Genomic DNA, 27,780 nt, shown 5'->3' with positions numbered 1-27,780 from the left:
TGACATAAAAGAGGTGAAAGCAGAACACATACGTAGGAACTTTAAGACTGGGGTGGAAGAGAAAGCCATTTTCCTTCAGGATTACATTTATCTTATAGGTTGTGGAGTGTTCATACATTTAATACACCTACTACCAGCACATGTGCTATAAATCTTGTTCTCTCTCAACTCCCAAGTCCTTCTTATCCGCCTGGGGACTATCCTCGCATAACAGACCAAAATCTCACCTAACACTTGTGAAGGGAAAAGACAGGACTCAGTCATAAACATTTTATCATAGTGAGAATGGAATAAACAAGATCAATTGACTGCTAAAGACTGCCTCTGCACTGCTGCTGCTGCTGCTAAGTCGCTTCAGTCGTATTCGACTCTGTGCGACCCCATAGACAGCAGCCCACCAGGCTCCCCCATCCCTGGGATGCTCAAGGCAAGAACACTGGAGTAGGTTGCCATTTCCTTCTCCAATGCATGAAAGTGAAAAGTGAAAGTGAAGTCGTTCAGTCACGTCTGACTCTTAGCAACCCCATGGACTGTAGCCCATCAGGCTCCTCCATCCATGGGATTTTCCAGGCAAGAGTACTGGAGTGGGGTGCCATTGCCTTTTCCCACTAGTAAGTCTCATATCCTGTACTGAGATTCCTGGCAAGAGAATCCATTCTGTTACTGGAATATGATCAGGAGACAATGATACCTGTTCTCTGAGGAGTCCTGACTAACTGGCGAGACTGAGTTACACACATGAAAAATTTCAGATGCAATTCCACTTTACGCATGGTTGCCTCCTAGAAATAGAGACAGAATATAATGCAAATCAACAGATCTATGGAATAATTAAGATGGACAAAAATGACATGGACCAGGTATGTTCAATACTAATAGGCCTTAGGTCCTGATACTATAAAATGTCAGCATATGAAGTGATACATACTATGCACTTTTATATATTCGACAGGGCAAGATATCCTGAACTCAGCAAGTATTTTCTCCACCAGCTGAGAGGAGCTAAAGGCTGGAGGCCTCCAGTTCAGCCAAGTCTGACCTCAGACTGTGGCTGTCATCTGGGTCTAGAGTGCTTACTCAGAAGCATTTCTCCAAGACTTCTAGATGGGCCTGGGTCCTGAGGCCCACCAAGCTGGGGGACTCGGTGACGAGTCTAAGTGAACAAACGTATGCCTTCTCATTATTTTCTTTTAGAAATAGAGAATAAATGTTAATCAATTCAGTCCCACGAACAACAACATGGTCATCTAGTTCTTCAGAGAGCAGAATCCTGGGATGGATCTCGGGATAACTTTCCTCACACCTCCTGTGGAGCGTTTCAAACTCGTCCATCGTTCTGGAAGTTTCTCCACTTTTCCAGAGTCTAGCCTAAGCCAATCCCAAGCTGTCCCCCGCCCCACCTTTTCCCCAATAGCCAATCATGCATGATAGGCTGCAAAGAGTACAGAACTGCAAGTTAAGAAACTTGTTTCCTAGTCCCAGATCTGCCATGTACTTCGTAACTTTGGGAAATGATTCCACTTCTCTGAAACTCGTAGACTAAATGATGGCCAATAACCTCTACAAGCACTAACGTTTTGTGATTCTCGCTAAAACATGAATCTTGCCAGAGCTAGATTTAGCTCAGGTCTACATCTGTCAAGGTGGCTACCGGTTCCTGCAGTTCAAGGGCCAGAGAGAAAAGCTGCCATGGAAACCAAAGCGTGAGCAGAAATCGCGGAGCGGAACCAGAAGGCGGCGGTAAGGGGGCCGAGGGAACACAGAAAATCGAAGGACGATGGGCACACTAACAGTATTCTAACAAGGAGAGGGAGAAAAAGCCCAGACTGAAAGAGGAAATTATGACTACAGTCTTAGATGATTCCCTTGGCGTCTCAGGCCTCGCCACACTGCGCAGGCGTTCCGCGGGTCCTCAACTCTGCTCTTTGACCTCTCGCCCCACCCCCCCCTCCTCCGCAGCCTCGGAACAGCTCTTCCGGTGTTGTGGAGGCGGTTCCGGTTCGCGGCGGTTCCCGGGTTTTGCGTTCCGCGCCCGGCCGGAAACCCCTTCGCATAGCAGCCGGTTCCGGTTCGGTGAGTGGCGGCGGGAAGCTGGGGGAGGGGTGAGGATGGAGGGAGCCTTGACCGGGAGGCAGAGCGGGCCCGGGCCCTGCAGCCTAGGCTGGGCTGGACGGAAGCGGGAACAGCTGTGGGGAGTGCGCTTTTTCCTCTGCCCCGCCCCCTGGGACCACCTCTCCCCCCTGCTGTCCGAGGCCGCGATCTGGCGGGTGGCCGTTAGTTAGCTTTCCCGAGGCCGTTCCTTGAGGCCTCTTTCTCCGGGGTCGAGGAGAGGCCGTCTCCCTACGGTCACGGCCGGCCCCATCTCAGCGCCTAGTCCTACTCGTGAGGAAAAGGCCGGTTGGGATTTAGGGGCTTTCCCGCCAGAGCAGGTCTTCTCTCAGGGGAAAGCTGTTTTCATCGGGAAGCTCAGCTTTTCTGTTATACGTGCTTCACCTCCCGCCTTCCTTGAGGCTTGAAAGATATTTCTCGACTACTTCTGCGTCTCATGTAAACATTTCTCCAACTCTTTTACTCTGTGGTATCTCCCAGAGATGTGATACCGCTAGTGCCACCACCAGAAAGAAACGTCTGGACTCTCCTGCCCAGGTTATGAAAATCCCCTTAAACTGCCGCCGTTTGCTTACCTGGCTTATCGCCTCCTGGTAATTCCCTTGAACCGTCTCTTTCTTGGTGTCCCCTATAACGTGATCTCTGGATATATACCCAGTTTCTCTCGAGCTTGGTGATTTCTGTTTATCGGTGCCTTTGCAGTATTTCCACTATCTTGTTGGCAATAACTCTCTGCTTTATCACTTTCTCGTCAGCCTTGTTAAAGTCGTTTCACCTCACGTTTGTTTGCTTTTTATGTTTGGGGTGGTGGTGATTCTTGTGAAATTTATGCCTTTTCGAGGCCCCCAACTAATTGACTTAGAGTTCTTCTTCCAAGTGGATGGTTTTGGATGATTTTAGATCGTATCATCTCCTAAATCTTTATAAAGATAATTTGTGTTAAGGGCTCCTGTTGAGAGATAGATTACACTGAACTTGAAATTACAGTTACAGTGAAACTTCAAGCATATCTTTAAGAATGATCCCTTAACCTGCTAGTTTAGAGATTCCCTTTTCTCCTTCAGTCTCATGTTGGAAGTCTCATTTGTTGTGGAGAAGCCTCACTCACTCTTACTTAATTCCAATTAATTATCCCAGCTGCAAAGATGGTCTTCCTATCACCCATCTGATGACAGATCTAGAGGCAGCAAATGAATTAAAAAACAGGTTCTTCTACCTCAAGCTAAGGTGATGTAATTCTTGACTACTGCTTTGGAAGTCTTTTCCTTTTCTATACCTGACTCCTACACCTTCTACCAGTTGCACCAGCTTTATTATCTTGTTTTAAGTATCTGTTGATGAATCTGGTTTCCTCCCTCTGACAGTGAGATTCTCAGCAGCAGGGACCAGTTCATACTCATCCTTGTATCCCCAGTCCACTCTGTGTTATAGGTGCACAGTAAATGTTTGTGTGTGTGAAAGAAAGTGAATCCTTTTTTTAAGGATTTTAAGGTGTTAGAGTCTAATTTGAGTGATGCCTTTTGAAATGTGAAAGACAACCAAAAATTGCATAATGATATAGTGCAGACTGTTTCATATACATAATTTTCCAGAGTTTGTAATAGGATGATTCACATGATCACTTCCACACCCTTGTCATATCAGAAATTATTCTTACTACATCTCGGTCCTGCAAAAAGCTAATTGTATAGGGCCTCTCCTCAGTATATACTTTCAAATAGCTTCATGGTAGCTCTAAACGTTCACTTTTATAATCACCTCTTTGCATGTATGTCTTACTATACTCATTACGTTTTGTTATTGTCAGGACTTTGCCATCATTTTTTTTTCTTTCAGATTTTTTGTTATCTTGTGCTCAGCCACTTATCTGACTCAACTGAATACCTGTAATTACTTATATTTTTTTCGTTAATTAAATGACTGATGTGAAGTAGAAAATTAAGTACTAGAATACTCTTAGAAGGAAAAATGTCTCATGCTTGAAAGAATTTGGTGGCATCAGAACTTCCAGGGACCACATTTCATGTTGGATCTTGGGGTAAAATATCCTTTCTCCCATTATATTTGCACAGTGGCAAAAAGAAAGTAGCATAAGTACACCAAAGAAGCTGGACGTGCCTGGGAAATGCCATGGACAGAGGAGCCTGGTGGGCTACAATCTGCAGGGTCGAAAGAGTCAGGACTTGGTGACCAAATAGTAGCAGCAGCATTAAAAAAGTGTGGATTCCCCAGATTTAGCTAGGGATTACCTTTATCTTGCCAAAGTGTATGAATCCTTCAATAAGGATATGTTGAAGGATGTGAAATATTGTGATGTTTGTTGAAAGAGCATCTGCTTATAAGTGAGGATGCCTGGATTTTTGTCTTTCCTTTGTCCCATCTTTGTGATTTCAGGCAAGTTACTAAACCTCTCTGGACATAATTTCCAATGTTCTTTGATTTCTTGCTTGCTTCCCTTTCACCTCTATCTCACCAGTGCAAAGGAAGTTAACATGGGATTGTTCTAATGGGCACCAGGCTTTTAAATTGGCATTCCTTTTAATATAACAAAAAGATTAGCGGTAACTCCTGACCTGTGGGCCCTCAGAACTGGGGGCAACTGGTGGACAGGAAGAAAAGAGAGGCAGAGTGTCCTAGAGATCTTTGGAAGTGCTGAAATGATTAGACAGTAGAAAATGAGGAAATATTTTAAAACTAACCCTGAAATAAATGTCCCCTCACCCCTTCCCACCCAAGCCAAACAGGTGTGTTTTGAAACTTTAAATACGATAAATATTGAAAATACAGCTTTGTGGGTTTTGTGTTTTGTTTTTTTTTTTTCCAAAAAAAACTAGTGGTCACAATTACGGAATGGCTTGAAAGAGTGAAATGTGAGAAAGTCACTGCTAGTTTATTGGTTGATAGGATTTTTTTCCCCTTAATAGGGGACCCAGGGAATTTGGCTTTATTAAAAAAGAAAGAAGGGGAAAGAATAATCTGGAGAATTACCAGATAGAAACCTTATAGTAAGTTGAGCATTTGGAAATATATTTGAAGCCTTAATCTAAGACTTAAATTCTTTGGGAAACTCCCCTGGCAAGACTAGGCAATCAGATAATTAGTTAGTCTATACCTATGCCAAGAAAAGCTCAAGCAGCCTTCCTTAACGTGTGCACTTCAGTGTTGGGACCATAAAGGGTTCCTGGTATTGTCATTCAGTCTCTTTGGTTGAAGCTCTGATAGTGCTATGTGGCTGGTGAAGTGCTCAGTCTTTTAAAAAATATGTGATAAGATTATGAATAAATACGTGTACCACCCCTAGTCATCTCCTTGTAAATCTTCCAAGAAGCCTTGGTCCAAGGATGTGCTAGTTCCACCAGCTAGGCTTTTAACTTCTTTTTCTGGGCAAATTAGACATATCGAGGAGAAAATTTCATATAGGCAAAAGGGCTTTGATTTGTAACCATTTGATTAATGATGGGGGGGGTATTTAATACAATTGTGATGAGTTCTTTGATTGTCCTCAGAATGTCTTATTGCTTTTTGTTTGGCCTGTAAGACATGGGGAAGAGAAGTGTTAATAGGACTGCTGTAAGATCTGTTACTTGTTTATAAAATGGTTTAGCATGAGGTGATAGAGCAATGGATTGGGAAGAACGTTTAGGTTGTAATTTCAGTGCTGTCACTAACTTTATGATCCTATGCAAATTAACCTCCAGTGTTGGCTCTCCTGACCCGCTTTGTGCTGTAGTATTCTGTGGGTAGCCCATAATCGCTCTTTAGTATAGCACAGGTTGCAGAAATGTTTGGAACTACCTTAGGCTAGTTTTAGTTTCCATTCTCTTCCCATCAACTTGCCTTACCATCTTATTTTTTCCTTCACTAAGAATAAAAGCACCACTTCTGAGTGGCTTCATGTTCTATAATTATATGAAAGAGATGTTTCAGAATGTAATCTTTCTGTTTTCTGTCTTCTTTTATAGGGCTTTGTATCTTTGCTGAAGTCAGTGATGTGAAAACACCTGACATGGGTAAGACTGATTATGAAGTAGTGTTCAGTCCTTTTACTCTAATTAGTTAAGCTGGAATGAAAGAATATTTGCATCTATGCTTAATAATATTTTCAATATTTGGATTTTTGTGTTAATAATAATTTTAAAGGAGATCTCGTCCTAATTATATAATACAGTATATCAAACAATTTTCTTTTGGTTGGGCTGTTCTTTATAGTAACATTTTAAAGCATTTTCTCATTCATTGTATTAAAAAGCCAAATACATATTACCAAGTATTACTATGTGCAAGGCTTTTTAAGTACTTAAAATACTTAATAGTATCTAGTAGGTGGGCTTCACTGGTGACTCAGTGGTAAAGAAATCCATCTGCCAATGCAGGAGACAAGGGTTAGATCCCTGGATCAGGAAGATCCCCTGGAGAAGGAAATGGCAATCCACTCTAGTATTCTTGCCTGGGAAATCCCATGAATAGAGGAGCCTGGTGGGCTACAGTCCATGGGGTCGCAGAGTCAGAAACGACTTAGCCACTAAAGAGCAGTAGCATCTAGTAGCTGCTGTTATTATCTAAGACACAGAGATTTAAGAAACATGCCTAGGATCACACAACTATAATTAGTGAAGCCAGGATTTAAGCTCAGGCAGACTGGTTCTTTAATATTGTGTTATACTGTGTGTTATGGGCTTCCCTGATAACTCAGTTGGTAAAGAATCCGCCTGTAGTCCAAGAGACCCTGGTTCTATTCCTGGGTTGGGAAGATCTGCTGGAGAAGGGATAGGCTACCCACTCCAGTATTCTTGGGCTTCCTTTGTGGTTCAACTGATAAAGAATCTGCCTGCATTGCGGGAGACCTGGGTTTGATCCTTGGGTTGGGAAGATCCCCTGTAAGAGGGAAAGGCTACCCACTCCAGTATTCTGACCTAGAGAATTCCATGGACTATATAGTCCTTGGGGTCCCAAAGAGTTGGACACGACTAAGTGACTTTCACTTCACTTCATACTGCTTATTATATGATAAATAATTTGATAAAGGTAAAATTTTAATTTCATTTAGCTAGTAGCATTGAGAAGTAATTGTGATTGAAACATTTCCCTTTGTCCATAGTAGTTTATGTCTGTAATGAGACCAATATAAATAAGGTCAAGACTAGTAGTCAGTTTAAGAATAGGGTGGAAAACCTGTACAGTTAGGTCTTATAACATCGCATGTGTTTCTTTAAAGTCCACATTAGTCTTCTCTCTACTGTTTTCTCCTTTTGCTTAGTCTCTCTTCTTTCTCCTGGTCATTTGTTTCCCTTTTCTCTCATTGCTGTTAACAGTGTGAATCACTGAATTCCCTTCCTCTCATTTTTTTCTGTTCTAGCTCTTTTATAGTAATAAACCCCTCAAAAATGGTTATAAAAGTAAGGTTCTGCCACAGTATTACAGTAATTGAGCTGATGTCTGTTAAGAGCTATATGAATAAATTATGCTTTTTGCAGAAAAAATTTTCACATGGATTAAATTTTACAGTACCTTTTTGAGTTGAAATAGGAAATAAACTGGGTTAAGAGTATTTGTTTTGAATGGTAAAATTTTTCCCTATTTTTTTAATATTTAAAATTTTTTCTACAGTTAAAAAAATCAAAATTTTCTTTTGGAAAGATTTCATTGTTTTTAAAACTTTGAATTAAGCTATTTTTATTCTTGTACAAGTCTTGAACTGTTTAGTAGATGATCTCAATTCCAAATTAACCAATTTCTGCACGTGGGCCTCTTTTTTTTTTTGACAGGGACATTTTGAGATTGCCAATAGTTGTGAAGGAGAGAGGTTTTATTTGATTGTAGAGGTGTTTGGGAGAATTCATTTTTATTAGGTGAAAAGATTGGTTCATGGAAAAATAAATATTGAAGCATTATGTGACTTGAACTAATCTGGACTCTCCCCAGATGATATTGCTGATAGGATGAGGATGGATGCTGGAGAAGTAACCTTAGTGAACCACAACTCCATATTCAAAACCCATCTCCTGTCACAAACAGGTTTTTCAGAGGACCAGCTTTCACTTTCTGACCATCAGGTTAGTAATAATTTTCTTTCCTTAATTAATGTATTATTTAGGCTTAAGTTTTCATCTGATAGGGTTTAAATGCCACACTTGAAAACACAGGCAAATATGTAAACTTTTTAGAATCGGTAACTAGTGTTTCTCTGGTAGCTCAGCTGGTAAAAAATCTGCCTGCAATGCAGGAGACCCTGGTTTGATTCCTGGGTTGGGAAGATCTGCTGGAGAAGGGATAGGCTACCCACTCCAGTATTCTTGGGCTTCCCTGGTGGCTCAGCTGGTAAAGAATCCGCCTGCAATGCGGGAGACCTGGGTTTGATCCCTGGGTTGGGAACATCCCCTGAAGAAGGGAAAGGCTACCAACTCCAGTATTCTGGTCTGGAGAATTCCATGGACTGTATGGTCCATGGGGTCACAAAAAGTTGGACACGACTGAGAAACTTTTGCATACTAGTATTTGGAATTTTGTTTGATATGTTAAAGTTAAGATAAGAACCAGGCTATGTATGAATTCTTGGAGAATGGTACCTTTTAGAAAACTCTTTATTCCTCAATATTTTATTTATCAATACACAGATCAGTGATCTTTTAAACTGATGTCTTGAAATCTCTGAGCGTTAAATGGGTCTGAGCGTTAAATGGGAGGAAGTTGAAAATATACAACAGCTCTCAGATTTCTCTGTTCTATAAAGCTTAGTTTCTCAGGGATCAGGAGCATCAGCATCATCTGAGAGCTTATGAGAAATACAGAATCTCAAGCTTTATTCCATACCTACTGAATCACAATCTATAGTTTAAAAAGTCTCCAGCTGATCTATATACACATTAAGATTTGAGGATCACTGTTAATAAAGCAATCTTTCTCAGTAGGAAGCCATTAGGAACACAGCTTTGCTGTGTTCAGAATGTTTAGCATCCCAAACCCCTGGGCACTTAATACCTGTAGCATCTGACCCCATTAATCATTTTGATAACTGAATACATATCTCCACATTTATAGATTTGTACTAGGGTACAGGAGCACCCCTGATTAAGAACTGTCCTGTCATCAAAAGAGTCAAAACCAGGTTGATTTTGTCAGCTGCTTTGTTGTGTGATACAGCTGGCTTTGAGAATAGGATATACTAGATACATATTACCTTGTAATGAGCATTCTATGAACTAAGTTGTTTAACAAATATTTTCCCATTTTTTCCCCTTGAAGCCTTAGTCATTTCATCAGATTGTCTATGTGTCTTCCTTTCTTACTAGCATGCAGTTTATTATATATATACGTATATTTAATTGTTCTGAAATGTGTCATAATCTTGTCTAATTGTGTGTTTTTCCTAGTGTCAATCTTTATTGCATTTTATTGTTAAAAAATATGGCTTAAAAATCTTTTGTTTTGTTTAGATTTTACCTTCCAGGCGAGGAAATTTGGACCGGTCTTACACTTGTTCTACAAGAAGTGCAGCTTATAGTCCAAACTATTTTTCAGGTATGACACATTACTTGAAGTCAAGGCATTCCTACCTTTCAGTCTTCTTAGCAAATCGTTTGTGTTTACTGTCTCTAAAAGTGAAAACATTGTCAAAAGCAAAATGGTATTTTTTCCACTAAAACATCATTTTAGTAAGCTATTTGTGGTTGCTATAATACTTCACTAATCTAGTCTCAACCGAACATTTTTTAAAGAGAAAGTATTTTTTTTGGAATCAGTTCTCCTACTTGCTTATTATGCCATTGTAAAAAGCAGTACAACTCTGGTTTTGGTTTTTTTTTTTTAAGATATGTGTATGTAATGTGAAGGATACTTGTTTTGTACTGATTTAAAGCACAGAGCTAGCCTATTTGTATTTGGCTTAAAACCATAAATTCTGAAAACTTATTTCTACCCAAGCTTGTCCCTCCTTTAGGGCAGGAAATGTTCACTACGTGTTTCTGTCTAGCACCTGCCACAGCCATGCTTGCATATTCAAGGGCTTGCCTTTTCAACTTGTGATCCATAACAGAAATCAGCATTCTCTAGGCTACTCCTGGCCCCTGGCCTGCCTTACTTTTCATCTGCCCCCTTCTTAAGGTTTGGATTTGCAATGATCTGGCTCTGTCTTGGGGAAACTTAAGAGTTTTTTTATTGGTTAGCCTCCTGGCAGCATGACCCAGGAAGATTGTAGTGGTCTTCCAAAGTTTTTCACTCCTCATGCTTTCATCTCCTCACCTGACCACAAGTATGGGAATATTAGCCATACCATTGAACTTGTTTCAGTGGGATTTTTATAAGGATAAATTGAGATAATAAATATGAAATGCAAATAATAATTATTGTTATTTGGCTTCCTCAGGATTCAGCAAGATGAGATCTCCTCCCCTAAAAAGACGTTAGTATGATGTTCTTTGAGATTTATATTATATTTAAATATCGTTTAGTGGGTGGTTCTTTACCTTGGGCACTGGATTTCCTCTCCCAGGGTGGGAAATGGTCTCCACATAGTATGTGCTTAATTGTATAGAAAAATCAGTTAATTTTTTCAGAAAGTAACTCTGCCATCATTGTTGTTGAAAAGTCCTTTCTGATAAGCAGAGAGCCTGAAATCTGGCTTCATAGGTCATTAGTATTAATACTACAAATAGGACAGTTGAGTGGATAATGAAATCAGATCATTAATATTTTCATTTGAACTCAAGCTATATATGCTTGTAATTTTGTTTGCTGGTTTACCATTGGACAGAATATTTGGTTTCAGTTTAAAGTAATTTCCTTTAATATTAATTACATTTAATAATAAACAATCATATATAGAAAATTATACTCAAATTATATTCACTATCTCCTGGCTAACTCAACTCTTACTTAATTCTGTGGTCATTTCTGTTTTTTTGTCAGTATATATCCATGTACACATCGTATGATTCAAAACATACCATCTTTTGTTAACCTAGTTTTTAAAAAAAAGTATTCTGCTTACCTATTACTCTTCATATTTACCTTTTTCTGTTGATTTCTAATAACCCATGGGATTTATATACACATTCACAGTCCTTTATGTCCAATCCCAAAATTCAAAAGCCTCTGAAAACCAAAAATTTTTATCGTAATTTGTTTGACATCAAGACTGAGCTGTATTCTTTTCTTGGCAAAGAACTACATGAATTGATATTTAACTATTTATGTTTTGCTTTTTAAAAAAATCTCTGTAAATACGAATATTTATAAATGTCACTATAGATATATCAATGTGTTTAATAATAACAAGGTGCTGCTTCAGGTTATACTTAGAAGCACTACATAATATATGCCAGATTATCTTTGTAAAATTTCAAAAAAATTTTTTAATGTAGAAATACAACTGAATCCAAGGGGCTGTGATTTAGGATAACGGGCATGTATCTTCATTTCCTTTATTTTCTTTATGGTTTAGGTCCCTTCACCTTCATTGTTTTTAGCTATTATAAATACATAACTTAAAAACATTTGTTTTTAGCTTTTTTCTTTTAAATTTCGGTAGACCCTTGATATTCACAAAGGATATTTCTGAGATCATCTCAGGTCCCTATATTCTTGACTGTGGTGGTATTTAACAAATTGCTGGCTTTGTACACAGTTACATGATTCTTGAGGGTTATTTTTCTGTTTGTCCTCATACCACAAGTTGATCCCTGTATCAAAATCTTATGTCAGAGTTTTTGTCTCTCACTTGAAAGGCCATTTTTTTTTCTTTTAGGAAAAGAAAAAAATTTGTAACAGTTACTTTAAATGTGATGATGACTAGAGAATATCAACAATGAGTAATAAAACCATATTAAATGGAGATGCTGAGCCATTACATCCATTTTCTAAATTAAAACCTGAAGCAGAGGATTCAGATTTATGCCTCTGCCAAATATAATCTAGTCTGTGACCAAACAAATTTATGGTGTTTCACAGACCGCTAAGGTTGCTCTCTGACAATTAGAAATTTAAATCTGTGAATGCCAAAGATCTGTATCCTTTTTTTTGAATACTGAAAACTGTAATTCAAATCTTTTTACTGTGTACTTTTTTTTTTTTTACTTTGTTGCCTTGCTACACCCATTCTTGTTTATTGCAAGTCCTGTAGAATATTGTTTCTGCTATCTCCTTTTCTTTTCTGATAATTTTCACGTTAATTTCTGTGGTCATTCACCTTGATTTGATTGGGTGAGACATGGGTCCTCAGTTTACTTGCCTTAGTCTCCTCATCATGACCATATTGGATTTTGTCTCCTCTCTTATCATCTGCTCCTCCACTAAGGTGAAAACAAACACAGGAAAGCCTCAAACTAGAATCTAGAGTCTACAGCTTCCCATTTACACTTTACTGGATCTGCCTCTCTGTATCAAGCTTTTAAAATATTTCCAAGATCAGACCATGTAAAATGCTGATTTTTTTTTTAAAAGCTGATTTTAAAAGAAAAATTTAGAAAGCAGAAATGTATCATTTTCACTTTAATAACTTACTATTGACCAGACTTCAAGACCTCTTGATTTTATTAAGAGCACAATTGGAAAAAAATTTAAAACATTCTAAACCTTAAATAAAAGTAGCTTAAGATGAAAAGAAATGATTTTGCTCATGCTTAGAATCATTATCAATGTCTTATCTTTGTAAAATATGTTAAATTAGGTTGCCAAACTGACATTTAGTAGGTAAGATGAATTGAAGCATCCTGTATTCATAAGAACTAAATAAACCTGAAACTTAACAGGAGCAACTGATGGTTACTTTCATAGTAAGTGATTGCCTGACACACTTTTTTTTAATGTGAAATTTCACTGTGTCCATAAAAATATTGCCTGTCTCTATAGAAAATGTGTATAGAAAAGTAGAAAAATACCTGTAATTCCATCACCAAATTAAAATTTTGGTGTATTCCCCTATAATAATGTGTGTGTACACACATACATAGGTAATCTTATTTATGGCATTTGCAATCTGACTTCTTAATGATGACAATACTAAAAGAGAGTGCAGCCTCCTGTTGGTGGTCCCTCTGTAGCTTTGCTTGATCACATCAGCAGTAGAGCATTGTTCAGTAATATCACTGAGTGATTTTGGTGAAATAGATTGCTTGATCCTGTGCTTTTTCCTTTTAATTTTAAAGCCAAAAAAACCTGTGACATCTGTCAGATACCATCAAAGAGGCTACTCTGGTTTATCCTTAGTCTCAAATTTGCATTTTTTAGTAGACTTATTCTTCAAGTAGACAGCTCAAGTTAGATCATTCCCTAATCAAATTTTAGCAAAAAGTATGAGAAACAGATTTCTATCATTATTACTTTGCTTAAAGATAATGATTTTCTGGTCCTTTAATGAAACTCATTTTCATTAGCCTCATGTCTCTGTTTTTACAGTAATAGTAATAGATGTCAAGGCAAGCATAGTTGTTGGCTGCAGAGGAAAAAAGTTGTAATTCATTATGAAAATAAATTTAATTATTACGTCATACACTGGTACTGTAATGGTGGTACTTAATACCACCCTTGACTATTTCTTTTATTTCTCTTATTTACCCTAAATTCTGATAATCCTGATCAAAAAAATCCACATTACAAAACTAGTATTTTTGTCAGTTGCCTTACTTTTTAGATAAGAGTATCAAAAGCTACATTAAGTAATTTAAACAGCAAATACATAATATTGTGCAAAATTCTATAGTAATATGCTTTGAAAGAGGATCTTCAAAGTGATGTGGGCATTAGACAAAAATTCTGAAAGTAGAGAATTAACATTTTCATCTTTCCACTGGTGCTCCTCAGTCACATAAGCTAACATCTGAACTTATTTTGAAGGTGTTGTTTTAAATTGTCCCATCCTGCTGATGGACAGAGGAGAATATAAAAATTATCCTACTCCTAGCTGAACCTGAAAGATTTTTATCACCCCAGTTTGTAAGCCACAAGTCATAAAACTGAAATAATAAGTAATCCTCACTTAGTCTGACTGCAGTAACAAGTATCGGAGTATTGATATGTTTGATCATAACATTCAATGACTGACGTTATCATACCAGAACCAGATGCACATGATGGGTCATTCCTGCCATAAGCCGGCCAGAATAAGCAGCAATTAGGTTATCTCTGCTCTTAGACAGAGCCCCTGAGTTGTGAACACGGTAATTAAAAACAGAGTGACACCAGCTGCTTATTAAGCAATAACTGTTGTTCATTTGAATTACAATTCTCCTTGGCCCTCCACCTGCTTTCTTACTGGTCTGGCCTACCTTCTTTCAGGCCCAGGCCTGGGAGTGCTTGCAAGATATAGTTGGGGTAAAATGTTGACTTTTGGTGGACACCACGGAGTCACATTGATGCAGATAAGGCACATGGCTGTGGCAGGATTCAGCTCCTTCATCAATTTTCAGGTTAGTATGGCTGAATCACTTATAGTTTGTAGAAGTTCCCTTACTGCAGACTTTGCTGGCAGTTGAGACTGGTATCTTTCTTCCATGAGAGACATGGTGATATGCCACATTACTTTGGAATACAATATTGGACATGGTTGCAGTCATATGGAGAACCACTGTAGGTATTTGTTTAATTTATTCAAACTTTTATTCTTCTAGACAACACTTCCTCAGACAGTTTTATTGGCTCAGGAGACCTAAGAACCTTTGGCCAGAGTGCAAATGGCCAGTGGAGAAATTCCACTCCGGTATCAGGTTCAACTTTACAAAAATCAAGAAACAGCCGAAGTCTTTACCTCGAAACCCGAAAGACCTCAAGGTAAGTATTCTGGCTGCTTAGTTCACAAGCCCTTTCTCCATTATAAGGGAAAATGGCCATAGGACAGTTGTTACTTTGGCACTTTTAAGAAGTAACACAATTTTTGAACTTTAAACCATAGTGCATACGTGTGCATGCTAAATCACTTCAATCATGTCTGACTCTTTGCGACCCTATGAACTATAGCCTGCCAGGCTTCTCTGTCTCTGGGATTCGCCAGGCAAGAATTCTGGACTGGGTTGCCATGCCATCCTTCAGAGGATCTTTCCAACCCAGGGATTGAACCTGAATCTCCTACATCTTCTGCATTGGCAAGCGGGTTCTTTACTACTCGTACAAATATGTGGACAAATTCATTTTGTACTTTCAACTTTTAATGTATTTGGTGCTGAATTTTGATGACAGCCAAAGTGAAAATGGATCAATTTCTGCAACTTTAATAGCAAAGAAACCACATTTTGCAGACTTTTGACATGAGCAGAGACCTGACTTCATCCAAAGCAGCCTTTTACTTGGGTCCACTATTTCTATTAGATAATAGATGCATAAAGAACTTCCATCGTAGTTAGCCTAACTTACAAGCCCTGCTTATTCCCTCACCAAATTTATTCTGATTATTAAAGGCAGATGAAGTTTGGCTTAGAAACTTTCCCCTCAAATACTTTATGTTAATAAATTTTTTATATGGTATTTATGATTTTTAAATATTACTCTGGTGATAGATTTTAGACATGTATGGTCATTTAGTTTTTTGCTTAGTCAAAGCTAAGCTTTCTGGTGTTGGTTGAAACCAACCAGATAATTTTTATTTTATGATTATTAGCACATGACCTCTGGAAACATGTACCCCTAGGAATTGTCTTCCCTACTTCTTAATATTTAAAAAAATTATAAAAGAATTCATTAATATAAAAAAATTCATTAATACAGTTGCATTGTAAAAATTAAAACATTGCCAATAAAGCCAAAAATCCCTTGACCCCTACTCACAGTCTTACTCCCTTCCTCTTCTTGTGTTTGCTTCCAAATCTTTTCCTGTGTTCATTTCTCTTTCACTCTCTCTTACTTATATATATCGAATGATATGTATGCTATGTAATACTATAGAATGTATAATATGTTGACTTCATTAAAGATATTCTGTATGCATCATTTGGCAAGTTGCTTCTTTTTACCCAATAATGCCATACTGCTATTTTTTAATATAATGTTATTATAGAAACAGGGCACATGCTTTGTACAAAGTTAGAAAATACAGATAAGCACAAAATAAGCAATAAAAACTTCATATTCCCACCAGAGATCACCTTTGTAATGTCTTACATTAATATATATATCCTTCCAGATATTTTCCTGTTTACACTCATTTTTTTCCAAAAATGAGTTCATAGTGTGCATACTCCTCTGTAATCTTTTTCAGTCAATCATCTTCTCTTTTTTCATTCAGTACATTTTATCTTGTACACTGAATAAATTATATTTAAATTTTCCTAGTTGACCCAAAAGTATCCTTTACAGCTAGTTTATCCAAACCTTATCCTTTTACAGCTAGTTTGTACAATCTAGAATTGTATCGGTAGTTATCCCCCTTCAGTTTCTTACAGTCTTGAATAGCACTTGCTTTTCTGTATAGTTCCATCATGTGTTATAATTATTTTTTAAGTAGATAAATTAAGATTTTTGTTGGAGTTTCAGTATCAAACTCTCAAAAATTAATAGAATGAATATACTGAAAAGTAGAAGGATATAGCAGACCTGAAAAGCGCCATGAACCAGTTCAACATGATTAAGATTTATACAGTTTTCACACGGTGGTAGGATACAAACTCTACTCAAGCCCCGTGGACTGTGAACCAGGAGGCTCTGTGTGTGCATCCAGGGACATGAGGCTAGGAGCAAAAGTCTCATGGTCTAAAAGTACTGAAATCATAGAGTCTGCTCTCTTATCACTGTGGAATTATGTTAGAAGTCAATATCAAAAGATATTTGAAAATAACCCACATATTCTCAGGTGCAATGTGACATTTATCAAGAGAGTTCTTCAACTTAGCCATTGAAAGCCTCAATAAAGTTAAAGGGTGATTGCAGAGAAGAAAGCATTTAAATGAGAAATTAGTATCAAAATGAGGGATTAATATTAAAGATACTTTAAACAAAATCCCATGTATTTGGACATTAAATGTCCACTTTTAAATGATGAGTGTATCTAAGAAGCCATAACAAGGAAAATTAGAAAATATTTGTAATAGCGTAAAAATGAAAAGAGAATTTACTAGAAATTGTTGCATGCAGCTGAAGCTGCTCGATGCAGTTGAATACAACGTGGAGTCTTGAATAAGATAGTGAAAAATAGCATAACATTTTGTGAAATTTGAACAAAATCTGTAGTTAATACTCTATCACTTGTTAATTTCTTGGTTGTTTTTTTTTTTACAAAATAGTATTTCTTTATATTATCAGAATTGGATTAGAAGTTTCAAGCCTCATTCAATTTTTTTTAATATAACTTTTTAAAAAAAAATCAGTAAGATAATAAATTTTCTAGACTTTCAGCAGTAATATCAGATCCTAAAATACATGGAACTATATCAAAGTTTTCAGTGACTGTAAGTTAGAAATCTAGCATTCTGTTCATTCTAAGTCAAACAATTATGGAATCAAAATGTCATAAATTCTTTTGGTTAGCCAAAAACTCATAAATCTTCTAAAATATACATATTACACATACTGTGTGTGTGTGTATATATATATATATATATATGTATACAAAAGCTTTTCTACAGAATAGCACCCCCTTTTTTATGACATGATGTTTTTCTACATAATTTTTACCTTTTGGATTTGGCACCTTGCTTCCTCATAGTATCATTATTTTGTCCTCTCTCCTGCATGTATTTTATAAACTAGATTTTTTGCTTGAATAAAAGCTGATACTGTGTTACATCACATTAGAAAACCTACAACCATATTGTTAGTGATGCTGGGCTGACCTCTGGATTAGAGTGATAACACTCTGGTCCTGAGTTGTTAGGTTTTCTTCCCCCTTTTGACTAAAATGTCACCTAAATGATGTTACTTTGGCATTATACGAATGACCAGTTTCAAATCAACCTAAGTTATTAATATTAAATGATAATCCTTATCTGATAATTTTTTAATTGAGGTGTAATATATAACATTGTATTAGTGTCAGTTGTGCAGCATAATGATGTAATATTTGTATATATTATGAAAAATGATCACCACAATAAGTTAACACCCATCATCATACAGAAAGATCTACTCTCTCAGTAGCCTTCAAATACGGCATTACTAACTGTAGTCACCATGCTCTATATTACATCCCCGTAACTTATTTTGTCACTGAAAGCTTGTACCTTTTGGCCCCCTTTGACCTGATAATAATTTTATTAGAGTTAATGAAATAGTATTTTTCTGATTTTATCATTTCTTTTGTACTAATTAATTGGCACTCTGCTATAAGGGAGAGCTTTTTTTGTCATTAGTTAGAGCTGTTTGGTCAGAGAAGGCAATGGCACCCCACTCCAGTACTCATGCCTGGAAAATCCCATGGATGGAGGAGCCTGGTAGGCTGCAGTCCATGGGGTCACAAAGAGTCGGACACGACTGAGCAACTTCACTTTCACTTTTCACTTTCATGCATTGGAGAAGGAAATGGCAACCCACTCCAGTGTTCTTGCCTGGAGAATCCCAGGGACAGGGGAGCCTGGTGGGCTGCCGTCTATGGGGTCGCACAGAGTCGGACACGACTGAAGCGACTTAGCAGCAGCAGCAGAGCTGTTTGGTTACCCTCTGGAAAGGCAGATTATGTGATAATAAATCTTTCTTTTTCATTACCAATTTTCAAAGTAAGTTTTAGCCACTTCATGTGGTTCAGATCAATTCAGATGAATTCAAGCTATGATAGTCGTTACTCTTCTAATGCTTCCATTCTCACAGCGTTGGCCAGTGGGAGTTCCTTCAGTCTTCCATCAGTGTCTGATTCAACCTCGTTGGCTGTTGGTAGCTCCCTTGCTTTCTGGCATTGCAGGATGCCCTCATGCTGTTTCTTTAGGTAAAAGAATCTTTGCGTTAAAACACACACACACACTCTAGGAAGAATAAATACAAAAGACACTGTGGGGAATCCATTATATCCTTACCAAGCAAATTGTATTGGCCTTCCCATCTTTTTCTGGCTGCATCTACCCATCTAAGAAAAGAAGCCTGTTTCTGAGATTCTAAGTTCTCGCTCCTTTCCCCACTCCATCACACATAAAAATCATCAGAGTTTGAAAGAGTTAGAGTATATGTACATTTTTATTTTCTTTAGATCTAATCTGATTTCATTTGGATTCAGACCACATGTATTGATTTAAAAAGTTCATTTCAATAAATTCAGCTTAGTTAGCTATGTACATTATTCTTCATCCTCAGCAGAAAGAAAATTATGAGTGTAAGTAGCTGAGTGATAATAAAGAAGAACATATAGGAAATAACTATAAATTATTAACCTAACCTTAGAGATAAAACTGGATTTTGAGTCCACAAAAATATTTTTATTGTCAATTTTCTGCATTATTTGAAGCAGATATGGTATAAAGAAACAATTCTTCAAAAGAGGTAAGCAGAGAGGCCAGAAGAAGTCACAGTGATGCAGCCTCATAATAAGCCTTCTAGTTGTTTTTAGTGATAGATGGGAGCCCTCTGTTGGCCTTTTAGGAAACTTTAAAATTCAATTGAAAGACTCATTTGAGCTTCAGCTTTATTCATCTTTGCATATTTAGTCTTAAAGTATTTTCCTCCAAAAGGCTGGAAGAGGGCCTGCAGGGAATAAATAGAAAATGTGTGCCTATTAATGTACCTTGAACCCAGATTTTCTGAAGAAATTTGATCCAATGTGCTTTCTGTCATAGATGGTGAAACTAAGAAATAAAATTTTAGATGTTTGATAATTACATAGTTTGGCAGTGTAAGACTTCATAAATGGCAGAACTTGAAACAGCAACTTATGTATCATTTCCCTCACAAGGTACATCTGTCATTCTACCTGTTAATTTTTTGTTTCTATTATTTCTTGAAAGTGGAAATAATCACTTGCTGAGATTTTCATGTCTTTTCTTACAAACTCTATTTTTTTTTTTTTTTTTAGTGGATTATCAAACAATTTTACAGGAAAGTCAAACCATCACTGCCACATGTCTGCATATGAAAAATCTTTTCCTATTAAGCCTGTTTCAAGTCCATCTTGGAGTGGTGCATGTCGTCGAAATCTTTTGAGCCCCAAGAAAACTCAGAGACGACATATTAGCACAGCAGAAGAGGTAAGGAAAAGCTGCTAAAGGTTAAACTTGCCCTACATTCAGCTGTTTGTTCCCTCTGACTTAGATGTTTATTAACCATTGCATTTACTTAACCCTTTATGTGGTTTTTTTTTTTTCTTGATTACTCTTTGAGTGCTGTCATCTGTTCTAAAAAAATGAAGGAGATAATTTAGCAGTATTTTTCTTACCATCTTGTATTCCTGTTGGATAGCAGACTTAATCTTCAGTATTGTCTGAGTGGCTTCTCATACATCAAACTATCTCTTTTCTTTTTTGGACCCTTCCTAAAACTCTAGCTTCATGTGGCAAAACTGTTAACCTTGCTGGATTTGATAACATACCTGCCCGCCCTTCTTACCAGGATAATTTTTCCTCAATATAAAAGAAAAATCAAGAAGGCACTTAAACAATTTACATCTTTTCATTATGAGTAAAATCTTTGAGATCATAAACTTTCTCCACAAGAAAGATGTGTTGACACTGGGTTGTAATATTCATTCAGTAAACCTAAAGGAAAAAAATCATTTCTGTAAATATAATGTATAATTTATACAGTAAGGAAATGTACTTAAACCTGTTCAATTAAATATTTATTATCCATCTAGTCAGCTTTGGACTGGTTGCTGTGGAGATACAAATGAATAATGATCTCACACTTAGATAGCATTAGATTTTCCAATGTGCTTTCCACATATATTACTGTTTTGAATTCTTTTAATCTATGAAATAGATAGAGATGAGGTAATAACCACATTTACAAGGTTGGAAAGTAAAGGTCAGAAGTCACACAACTATAAACGGTCAGCCTGCAACCCAGTTCTTTTGCATGAGTCCAGTGTGGTATGATTTCTGCTACACAACATGGTGATGTGGTTCCTGCCCATTAAGAGCTTCCAGAGCCTGAAGTCAAAAATACAGTGTTACGTACTAAACAGTTAACGTAATTTGGTGGTGAAGATCTCTTAGGTGGCAAAACTTGATTATTTGTGACATGGTTAGTTAAAAATGCTGTATGTTTTTTGGTTTTAAATTTGTATTGAATCTACAGTATTCACAGAGGGTGACAAAACTAGTGAATCATCAGGGAGAAGGATAGACAAAACTGGCAACAGTTGCCTTTAGTGATAGCTGAGCAATGCTATTTCTTTTTCACTGTACCATTTGTAACACTGAATTTAGTACCATCAGTTACTGCATATGTAATTTTTTTTTAATTACTGGAGTTGTAGGAGTTGTGCTTCTTATAGAGCCTAGGCAGTCTGCAGATTACAGAGAGACTTGTGGGGAAAGAGTGACGGCATGGCAGCAGGACGCAGGCCTCCCAGACCCCTCCTTGCCTCTTGTGGCAGCTGCTGGGATCACGAGTATCCTTCAAACCATGTACATTGTAAGCCCACACCATTCACTCATTAGCCAACCAGTATTTGGGACAACTCAGCCCCCCCTCCTTCTTTCACCTTCACTTCCAACCTGAGGACTTGGGCTGACCAAATACTTTCGTTCTTCCAGTCTACCCTCCAGGCCACAGGCTGGGTCAGTGGAGAATGGGAGGCTGGTTTCTCTTTCCTTCTGCAGTGTCAAGAAGATGCCAAGGATTGAACCTGTCCTATGGAATACAAGTTGCAGAAAATTTTACCTCAGTTGTTTTTAGGCCTTTAATCTGCTGTGAAAAGCAGGGTACTTGTAGTATAGAACTATGAAGTAGTCTGTAAAAATATTGGACCAAACTTTATTAAATGAAACTCTCAACAGATTATTTAGATGTTTAATCTTAGGTGTTACAGATAATACATATTAAAATATTACTTTTTTCCCACTGAAGTAAGATTATTGATGGGAGCTTATCAGTTCAGTTCAGTTCAGTCACTCAGTCATGTCCGACTCTCTGACCCCGTGGACCGCAGCACGCCAGGCTTCCCTGTCCATCACCAACTCCCAGAACCTACTCAAACTCATGTCCATTGAGTCGGTGATGCCATCCAACCATCTCATCCTCTGTCGTCCCCTTTTCCTCCTGCCTTCAATCTTTCCCAGACCAGAGTCTTTTCAGATGAGTCAATTCTTCACATCAGGTGGCCAAAGTATTAGAGTTTCAGCTTCAGCATCAGTCCTACCAGTGAATATTCAGGACTGATTTCCTTTAGGATGGACTGGTTGCATCTCCTTGCTGAAAACTTATAAACTGGAGGAAAAGTTATATTCCATGGAAATATTGGGATCTCCAAGGGAGGTGCTGTTGCTTATGTTTAAAGAAGGAGAAGTGTATAATCTTACGTCTGGAGCTGTCTAACATCTTCAGGAATATGAAGCCATCTATAGAATTAACGTGTCACCACTGAACTGTTCAGTTTTACAACAGAGATTTGAAGATATATATGAGGAAGAGGAATTTGGAAATACGCATGTGGTGGCTGTACTACCACTTGGCTGATGGCTGATTCAAGGGCAACATTAAAGAACAATAGTATCTAATTAATAGTAACCTCTAGCCACATGCGCTGTTCAAGTTAATTTAAATAAAATAAAAATGTAGTTTCTCAGTCACATTAGCCACATTTCAGGCACTCAGTAGCTATACATGGCTAGTGGCTACAATATTGGATAGTGCAGATTAGGAACATTTCCATGATCACAGAATGTTCTCTTAGTACTGTTACAGAGGATGTGAGTTTCTGTTTGGGAAAGAAAAAATACTAAGAAAAAAATAGAAATGTTAAATGGCAATAACACAGGTAGTTTCTTTTCAGTTATATATTGCTTCCAGACATGCTTCTGTGCTACATATTAAGCAGCATTTTAAGATGGTGGGCTGCCTTACAGATGACACTGGTGGGTTTATTCTTTTTTTTTTTTTTTTAAGAAAAACATACTTTACTAATTATCCTTAAACTTATTAAACTTTCTATGGTCATTTATTAGATTTATAACATAATATTAGCAAACCTCCTTTGCTCTAATATTTTACCCAATTATAGCTTCCTTTCCTCTTAATTTCTTAATTTGCTCACTCAATAGAAAATGGTTTAACAAGTACTGTTGTTCAGTCGCTAAGTTGTGTCCAACTCTTTGCAGCCCTGTGAACTGCAGCACACCAGGCTTCTCTGTCCATCACTACCTCCTTGAGTTTGCTCAGACTCATGTCCATTGAGTCAGTGATGCCATCCAACCATCTAATCCTTTATTGCCTCCTTCTCCTCTTGCCCTCAGTTTTTCCCAGCATCAGGGTCTTTTCTAATGAGTCAGTTCCTCGCATCAGGTGGCCAAAGTATTGGTGCTTCAGCATTAGGCATTCCAGTGAATATTCAGGCTTGATTTCCTGTAGGATTGACTGGTTTGATCTCCTTGCTGTCCAAGGGACTCTCAAGAGTCTTCTCCAGCACCACCATTCCAAAGCTTTAGTTCTTTGACATTCAGCCTTCTTTATGGTCCAGCTCTCACACCCGGACATGAATACTGGAAAAAATATAGTTTTGACTGTATGAACCATTGTTGGCAAAGTGATGTCTCTGCTTTTTAATGCACTATTTAGGTTTGTCATAGCTTTTCTTCCAAGGAGCAAGCGTCTGTTAAATCATAAATAAGTTTAAACTGAAAGTATGGGGCTTGAAGAGATCTCAGATAATTATTTGAAGTAGAGGACTTTTTTTTTAATATGTTGTTTAGGTTTGTCATAGCTTTTCTTCTAAGGGGCAAGTGTCTGTTAAACCATAATCAGTTTAAACTGAAAGTATGGGGCTTGAAAGTGAAAGTGAAGTCGCTCAGTCATGTCCGACTCTTTGTGACCCCATGGACTGTAGCTTACCAGGCTCCTCCGCCCATGGGATTTGCCAGGCAAGAGTACTGGAGTGGGGTGCCATTGCCTTCTCCAATGGGGCTTGAAGAGACCTCAAATAATTTGGAGTATTGGACATTTTTTTCTGTTCATTTTTTGTTGTCTTAATGACTGTGAGGTTGTTCAGGCTCAGACAGAAGCTTTTCTTTGAAGATATATTTATTGAAGAAAATGATTTGTTGGGGACTTGTGTGTGTGTTAAATTATTTTTAAAAGTTAACTTTGTGTTGAATTAATCTAGATTCATTGTAATTTGCATTAGATGAGTCACTTAATGGCATATTGGTTCTTCATGTTTTATTTATAAGTATAAAAATTTATTCCAAGAAAACATTTCTTATGTGATAGGAGGGAGGAGGGAAATGTTTCTAACTTTTTATGGTTTAATTCTTAAAAAATTATATTGAATTGTGATTTATAATATTGTGTTAGTTTCAGGTGTACAGCAAAGTGATTCAGTTATACATATATTTATTCTTTTTTCAGATTTTTTTCTCATATAGGTTATCACAGAATATTGAGTAGCATTCCCTGTGCTATACAGTAGGTCCTTGCTTGTTGTGTGTCTTGTAATCGTAGTGCGTATGTGTTAATCTCAAGCTGATTTATCCCTCCCCTACTTTTCCCCTTTTGTTTGTAGTATTTAGGGTACCACAAAGATCCTTTCTATCTCATCTATTCTTGGTGTTCTCTTGAGGTCTTTAAGTGATGGGGGTATTTCTTTGCCTTCCCTTCATATGCAGAGTAGCCTCTTACACCAGTATATCTGCTTTACTTTTCTTCCTGTGATAAGATAATACAGTCAAAGCTTTTTAAGATGTAATTTGTTGAGATAGTGGAAATGAACTACAATTTAGAGTTAATATCTATGACCCAGGTGTAGTACTTCACTTCTGATTTCCCTTCCCTCCCTCCATTTTACCACCCTTGAAAACAACATACTGTTAACCCCACAGTATTGTGGATTAGGTTATTTGGTATAGTGGGAAAGTGGAATCAAGATTTATATTGAGGTATTCAGAATTTCAGTCATTAAAGTGCCAGATGGTACAGCTTTCCAGTATATAGATCACAGTGGAGTTAGTTGGCAAAGATCTCTCTTACACCCTAATAATCTGTAATGATGCTGCTTTCTTTTGATTATGTACTTGAAGAATTTTCATAATAGCAAATTTGTGTTTTAATAAAGGCTTACCCGGTGGCTCAGATGGTTAAGAATCCTGCAATGCAGGAGACCTGGGTTTGATCCCTGGGTTGGAAAGATCCTGGAGAAGGGAACAGCTACCCACTCCAGTATTCTGGCTTAGAGAATTCCATGGACGGAGGAGCCTGGCAGGCTACAGTCCGTGGGGTTGCAAGGAGTTGGATAAAGAGACATTTATTTTAATTATGATTTTTAATTATAAAAATATATAGACAGTCTCTTCACAAACACTAAAAAAAGAGGACCACCATTGTCTTGAATATATTAAGGTCTAAGGGATAAGATAATGGTATTTATTTTCTTCATAGAGAACATTGCAAATTTTTTTCTTCTCTTGGTTCTATTTTGCCACCAAATAAATGCTCAACTACTTCTTTCTTTTGTGATCACTCAACTATTCAGATTTAAGGATAGCTCTTTCTCATAAGGGGTTGTCAAGTTGCACAGTGCAAGGTGTATCTTGTTAGATTGGTAACATTATACTGACAATGTAACTGAAATTTACTGTGTACCCCTTGGACTGCAAGGAGATCCAACCAGTCTATCCTAAAGGAGCTCAGTCCTGGTGTTCATTCGAAGGACTGATGCTGAAGCTGAAACTCCAATACTTTGGCCACCTGATGCGAAGAGCTGACTCATTGGAAAAGACCCTGATGCTGGGAAACATTGAGGGCAGGAGGAGAAGGGGACAACAGAAGATGAGGTGGTTGGATGGCATCACCGACTCGATGGACACGGGTTTGGGTGGACTCCGGGAGTTGGTGATGGACAGGGAGGCCTGGCGTGCTGTGGTTCATGGGGTCACAAAGAATTGGACGTGACTGAACTGAACTGAAAAAAAAGATTGAAGAAGAAAAAATTTAGTGTCTCTTACCTTTGCCTCTATCATTGCTTTATTCATTGTGCTTTTAACAAACTTTTGTAATCGAATGAAATGCTTATGTGCATACTGAAATGTTGCAGTGTAGGATGTTGCTAGCACTGGCACGAAGTGTGATTATTTTATGAAAGTTGATGTGTGTATTAAACAGTATATAAGATTTTTTTAAATCCTGGGGCATGTTATTTAATGAATGCAGCCCATTACTTCAGGGGATCTATGCAGGGTAGGTACATGATTACAGTTACAAGTTCTCACGTAAACTGGTTCTCTGCTAAATGGCCTCATTTCTCACTGTTTTTCTCCTGATTCACACTGACCTTACTATTCCTTGAACACATCAAGCATATTTGTCTGAGGCCCTTTGCATTTGTTCTGCCAATACCTGGAATACTCTATAAATTTCTATGACTGATTTATTCCTTTGATTTAGGTTTCTGTAGAAATACCACCTTTTTAGAGAAGTCTTATCTGTTCTTGCTGTTCTTCCTCCATCACTTTGTGTTCTCTTCAGTTTTCTTCATGCTACTTGACTAATCTTTTGTTTGTCAGTCCTTCAGCTTTAATGTAAGCTCCCCAAGGCACAGACTATTTTATTCAGCACAGCATCTCTAGTGCCTGGAGCGTAGTAGGTGTTTAGGTCAGTAAGTGAACTATGCTGTGGAACATATGCTTTTCCCTAAATTCAGTATTGGAACTTTACGGAAAAAAAAAAGCCTAAATAAAAGTTGACAATGAAAACCATCTCTGGAAAATACTTAAACTCTTAAAAATTGGGTAGAATAGGAAATAGCTCTGATCTTGACTGTTCCAATTACTTCCTTGTGATTTTTCTAACAGGTATCGGGAGTCAAGGACTTTGTTGGAGTCCTGTTTAGAGTCCTCTTTTTTTTTTTTAATGTTTTATTTCTGGGACAATCAGTGATGCAAAAATGGCCTCCTAGTTTCATATCCTACAGTTTCTGTGTGCTGCTGTAATTTTCCAAAATATACTGTTGAGTATTTGCTTCACTCACTTTTCTTATGTGTGCTTTATAATTTTGTAGAATATTATTAATGAACCATAAGTCTTAATTATCATCAAGACACTGCCAGAGCTTTAACAGAGCTCTGGGAGTCTAGATATTTCTTAGAGAAACATTGCCTCATTGAATGTATTTAAGATTTTTTTTCTTCTTTTACAGACAGTTCAAGAGGAAGAACGAGAGATTTACAGACAGCTGCTACAGATAGTCACAGGGAAGCAGTTCTCTATAGCCAAACCCACCACACATTTTCCTTTACACCTGTGAGTCACAGAAACATATTTCAAATGAATTTTATTCTGCATTTTGTTATTGAATGTTGAAATTGTTTTCTTTTCTTGCTAGGTCTCGATGTCTTAGTTCCAGTAAGAATACTTTGAAAGACCCACTGTTTAAAAATGGAAACTCTTGTGCAACTCAGATCATTGGCTCTGATACTTCTTCATCTGGATCTGCCAGCATTTTAACTGCCCAGGAACAGTTGTCCCACAGTGTGTTTTCCTTACCGTCTTACACCCCAGATGCTGGTACATTTGGATCCAAAGATTCTGATCCTGTCCATCAACCCGAACATGACCACTCTCTTTCATATCAGGCAGATAACTTATCAGCTTCAAATACAGAATCTGAAGGTAAAAATGGAA

General features: G+C 37.5%; 2 protein-coding genes across 7 annotated transcripts in view; one reads left to right on the top strand and one right to left on the bottom strand.

Annotated features, from left to right (window-relative positions):
* PFKM (phosphofructokinase, muscle) overlaps positions 1-1,977 on the bottom strand; it is a 46,093-nt gene extending 44,116 nt beyond the window's left edge. The window contains exon 1 of one of the 2 annotated variants that reach the window (XM_027542691.1): positions 692-1,977. Coding sequence is in view for 1 of the 2 variants with exons in the window: in XM_027542688.1 (XP_027398489.1) it covers positions 692-773 (82 nt within the window). In the remaining variant the exon portion in view is untranslated. The remainder of the gene's footprint in view (positions 1-691) is intronic. The other variant, XM_027542688.1, reaches the window with a different exon arrangement.
* The window catches only part of SENP1 (SUMO specific peptidase 1), a 52,408-nt gene continuing 26,460 nt past the window's right edge, over positions 1,833-27,780 (top strand). Inside the window, exons 1-9 of one of the 5 annotated variants that reach the window (XM_027542692.1) lie at positions 1,833-2,073; positions 6,072-6,119; positions 8,032-8,162; positions 9,543-9,627; positions 10,472-10,507; positions 14,712-14,871; positions 20,024-20,195; positions 27,296-27,399; positions 27,482-27,768. In XM_027542692.1, the coding sequence (XP_027398493.1) occupies positions 1,842-2,073; positions 6,072-6,119; positions 8,032-8,162; positions 9,543-9,627; positions 10,472-10,507; positions 14,712-14,871; positions 20,024-20,195; positions 27,296-27,399; positions 27,482-27,768 (1,255 nt within the window). In that variant the 5' untranslated portion in view covers positions 1,833-1,841. The other 4 variants (XM_027542696.1, XM_027542694.1, XM_027542693.1 and 1 more) reach the window with 4 other exon arrangements.

The sequence above is a fragment of the Bos indicus x Bos taurus genome, chromosome 5, assembly GCF_003369695.1.
Source record: "Bos indicus x Bos taurus breed Angus x Brahman F1 hybrid chromosome 5, Bos_hybrid_MaternalHap_v2.0, whole genome shotgun sequence".
Classification (NCBI taxonomy): Eukaryota; Metazoa; Chordata; class Mammalia; order Artiodactyla; family Bovidae; genus Bos; species Bos indicus x Bos taurus.
The sequence above is the reverse complement of the archived record's forward strand: the minus strand, read 5'-3'. Positions and strand labels throughout refer to the sequence as shown.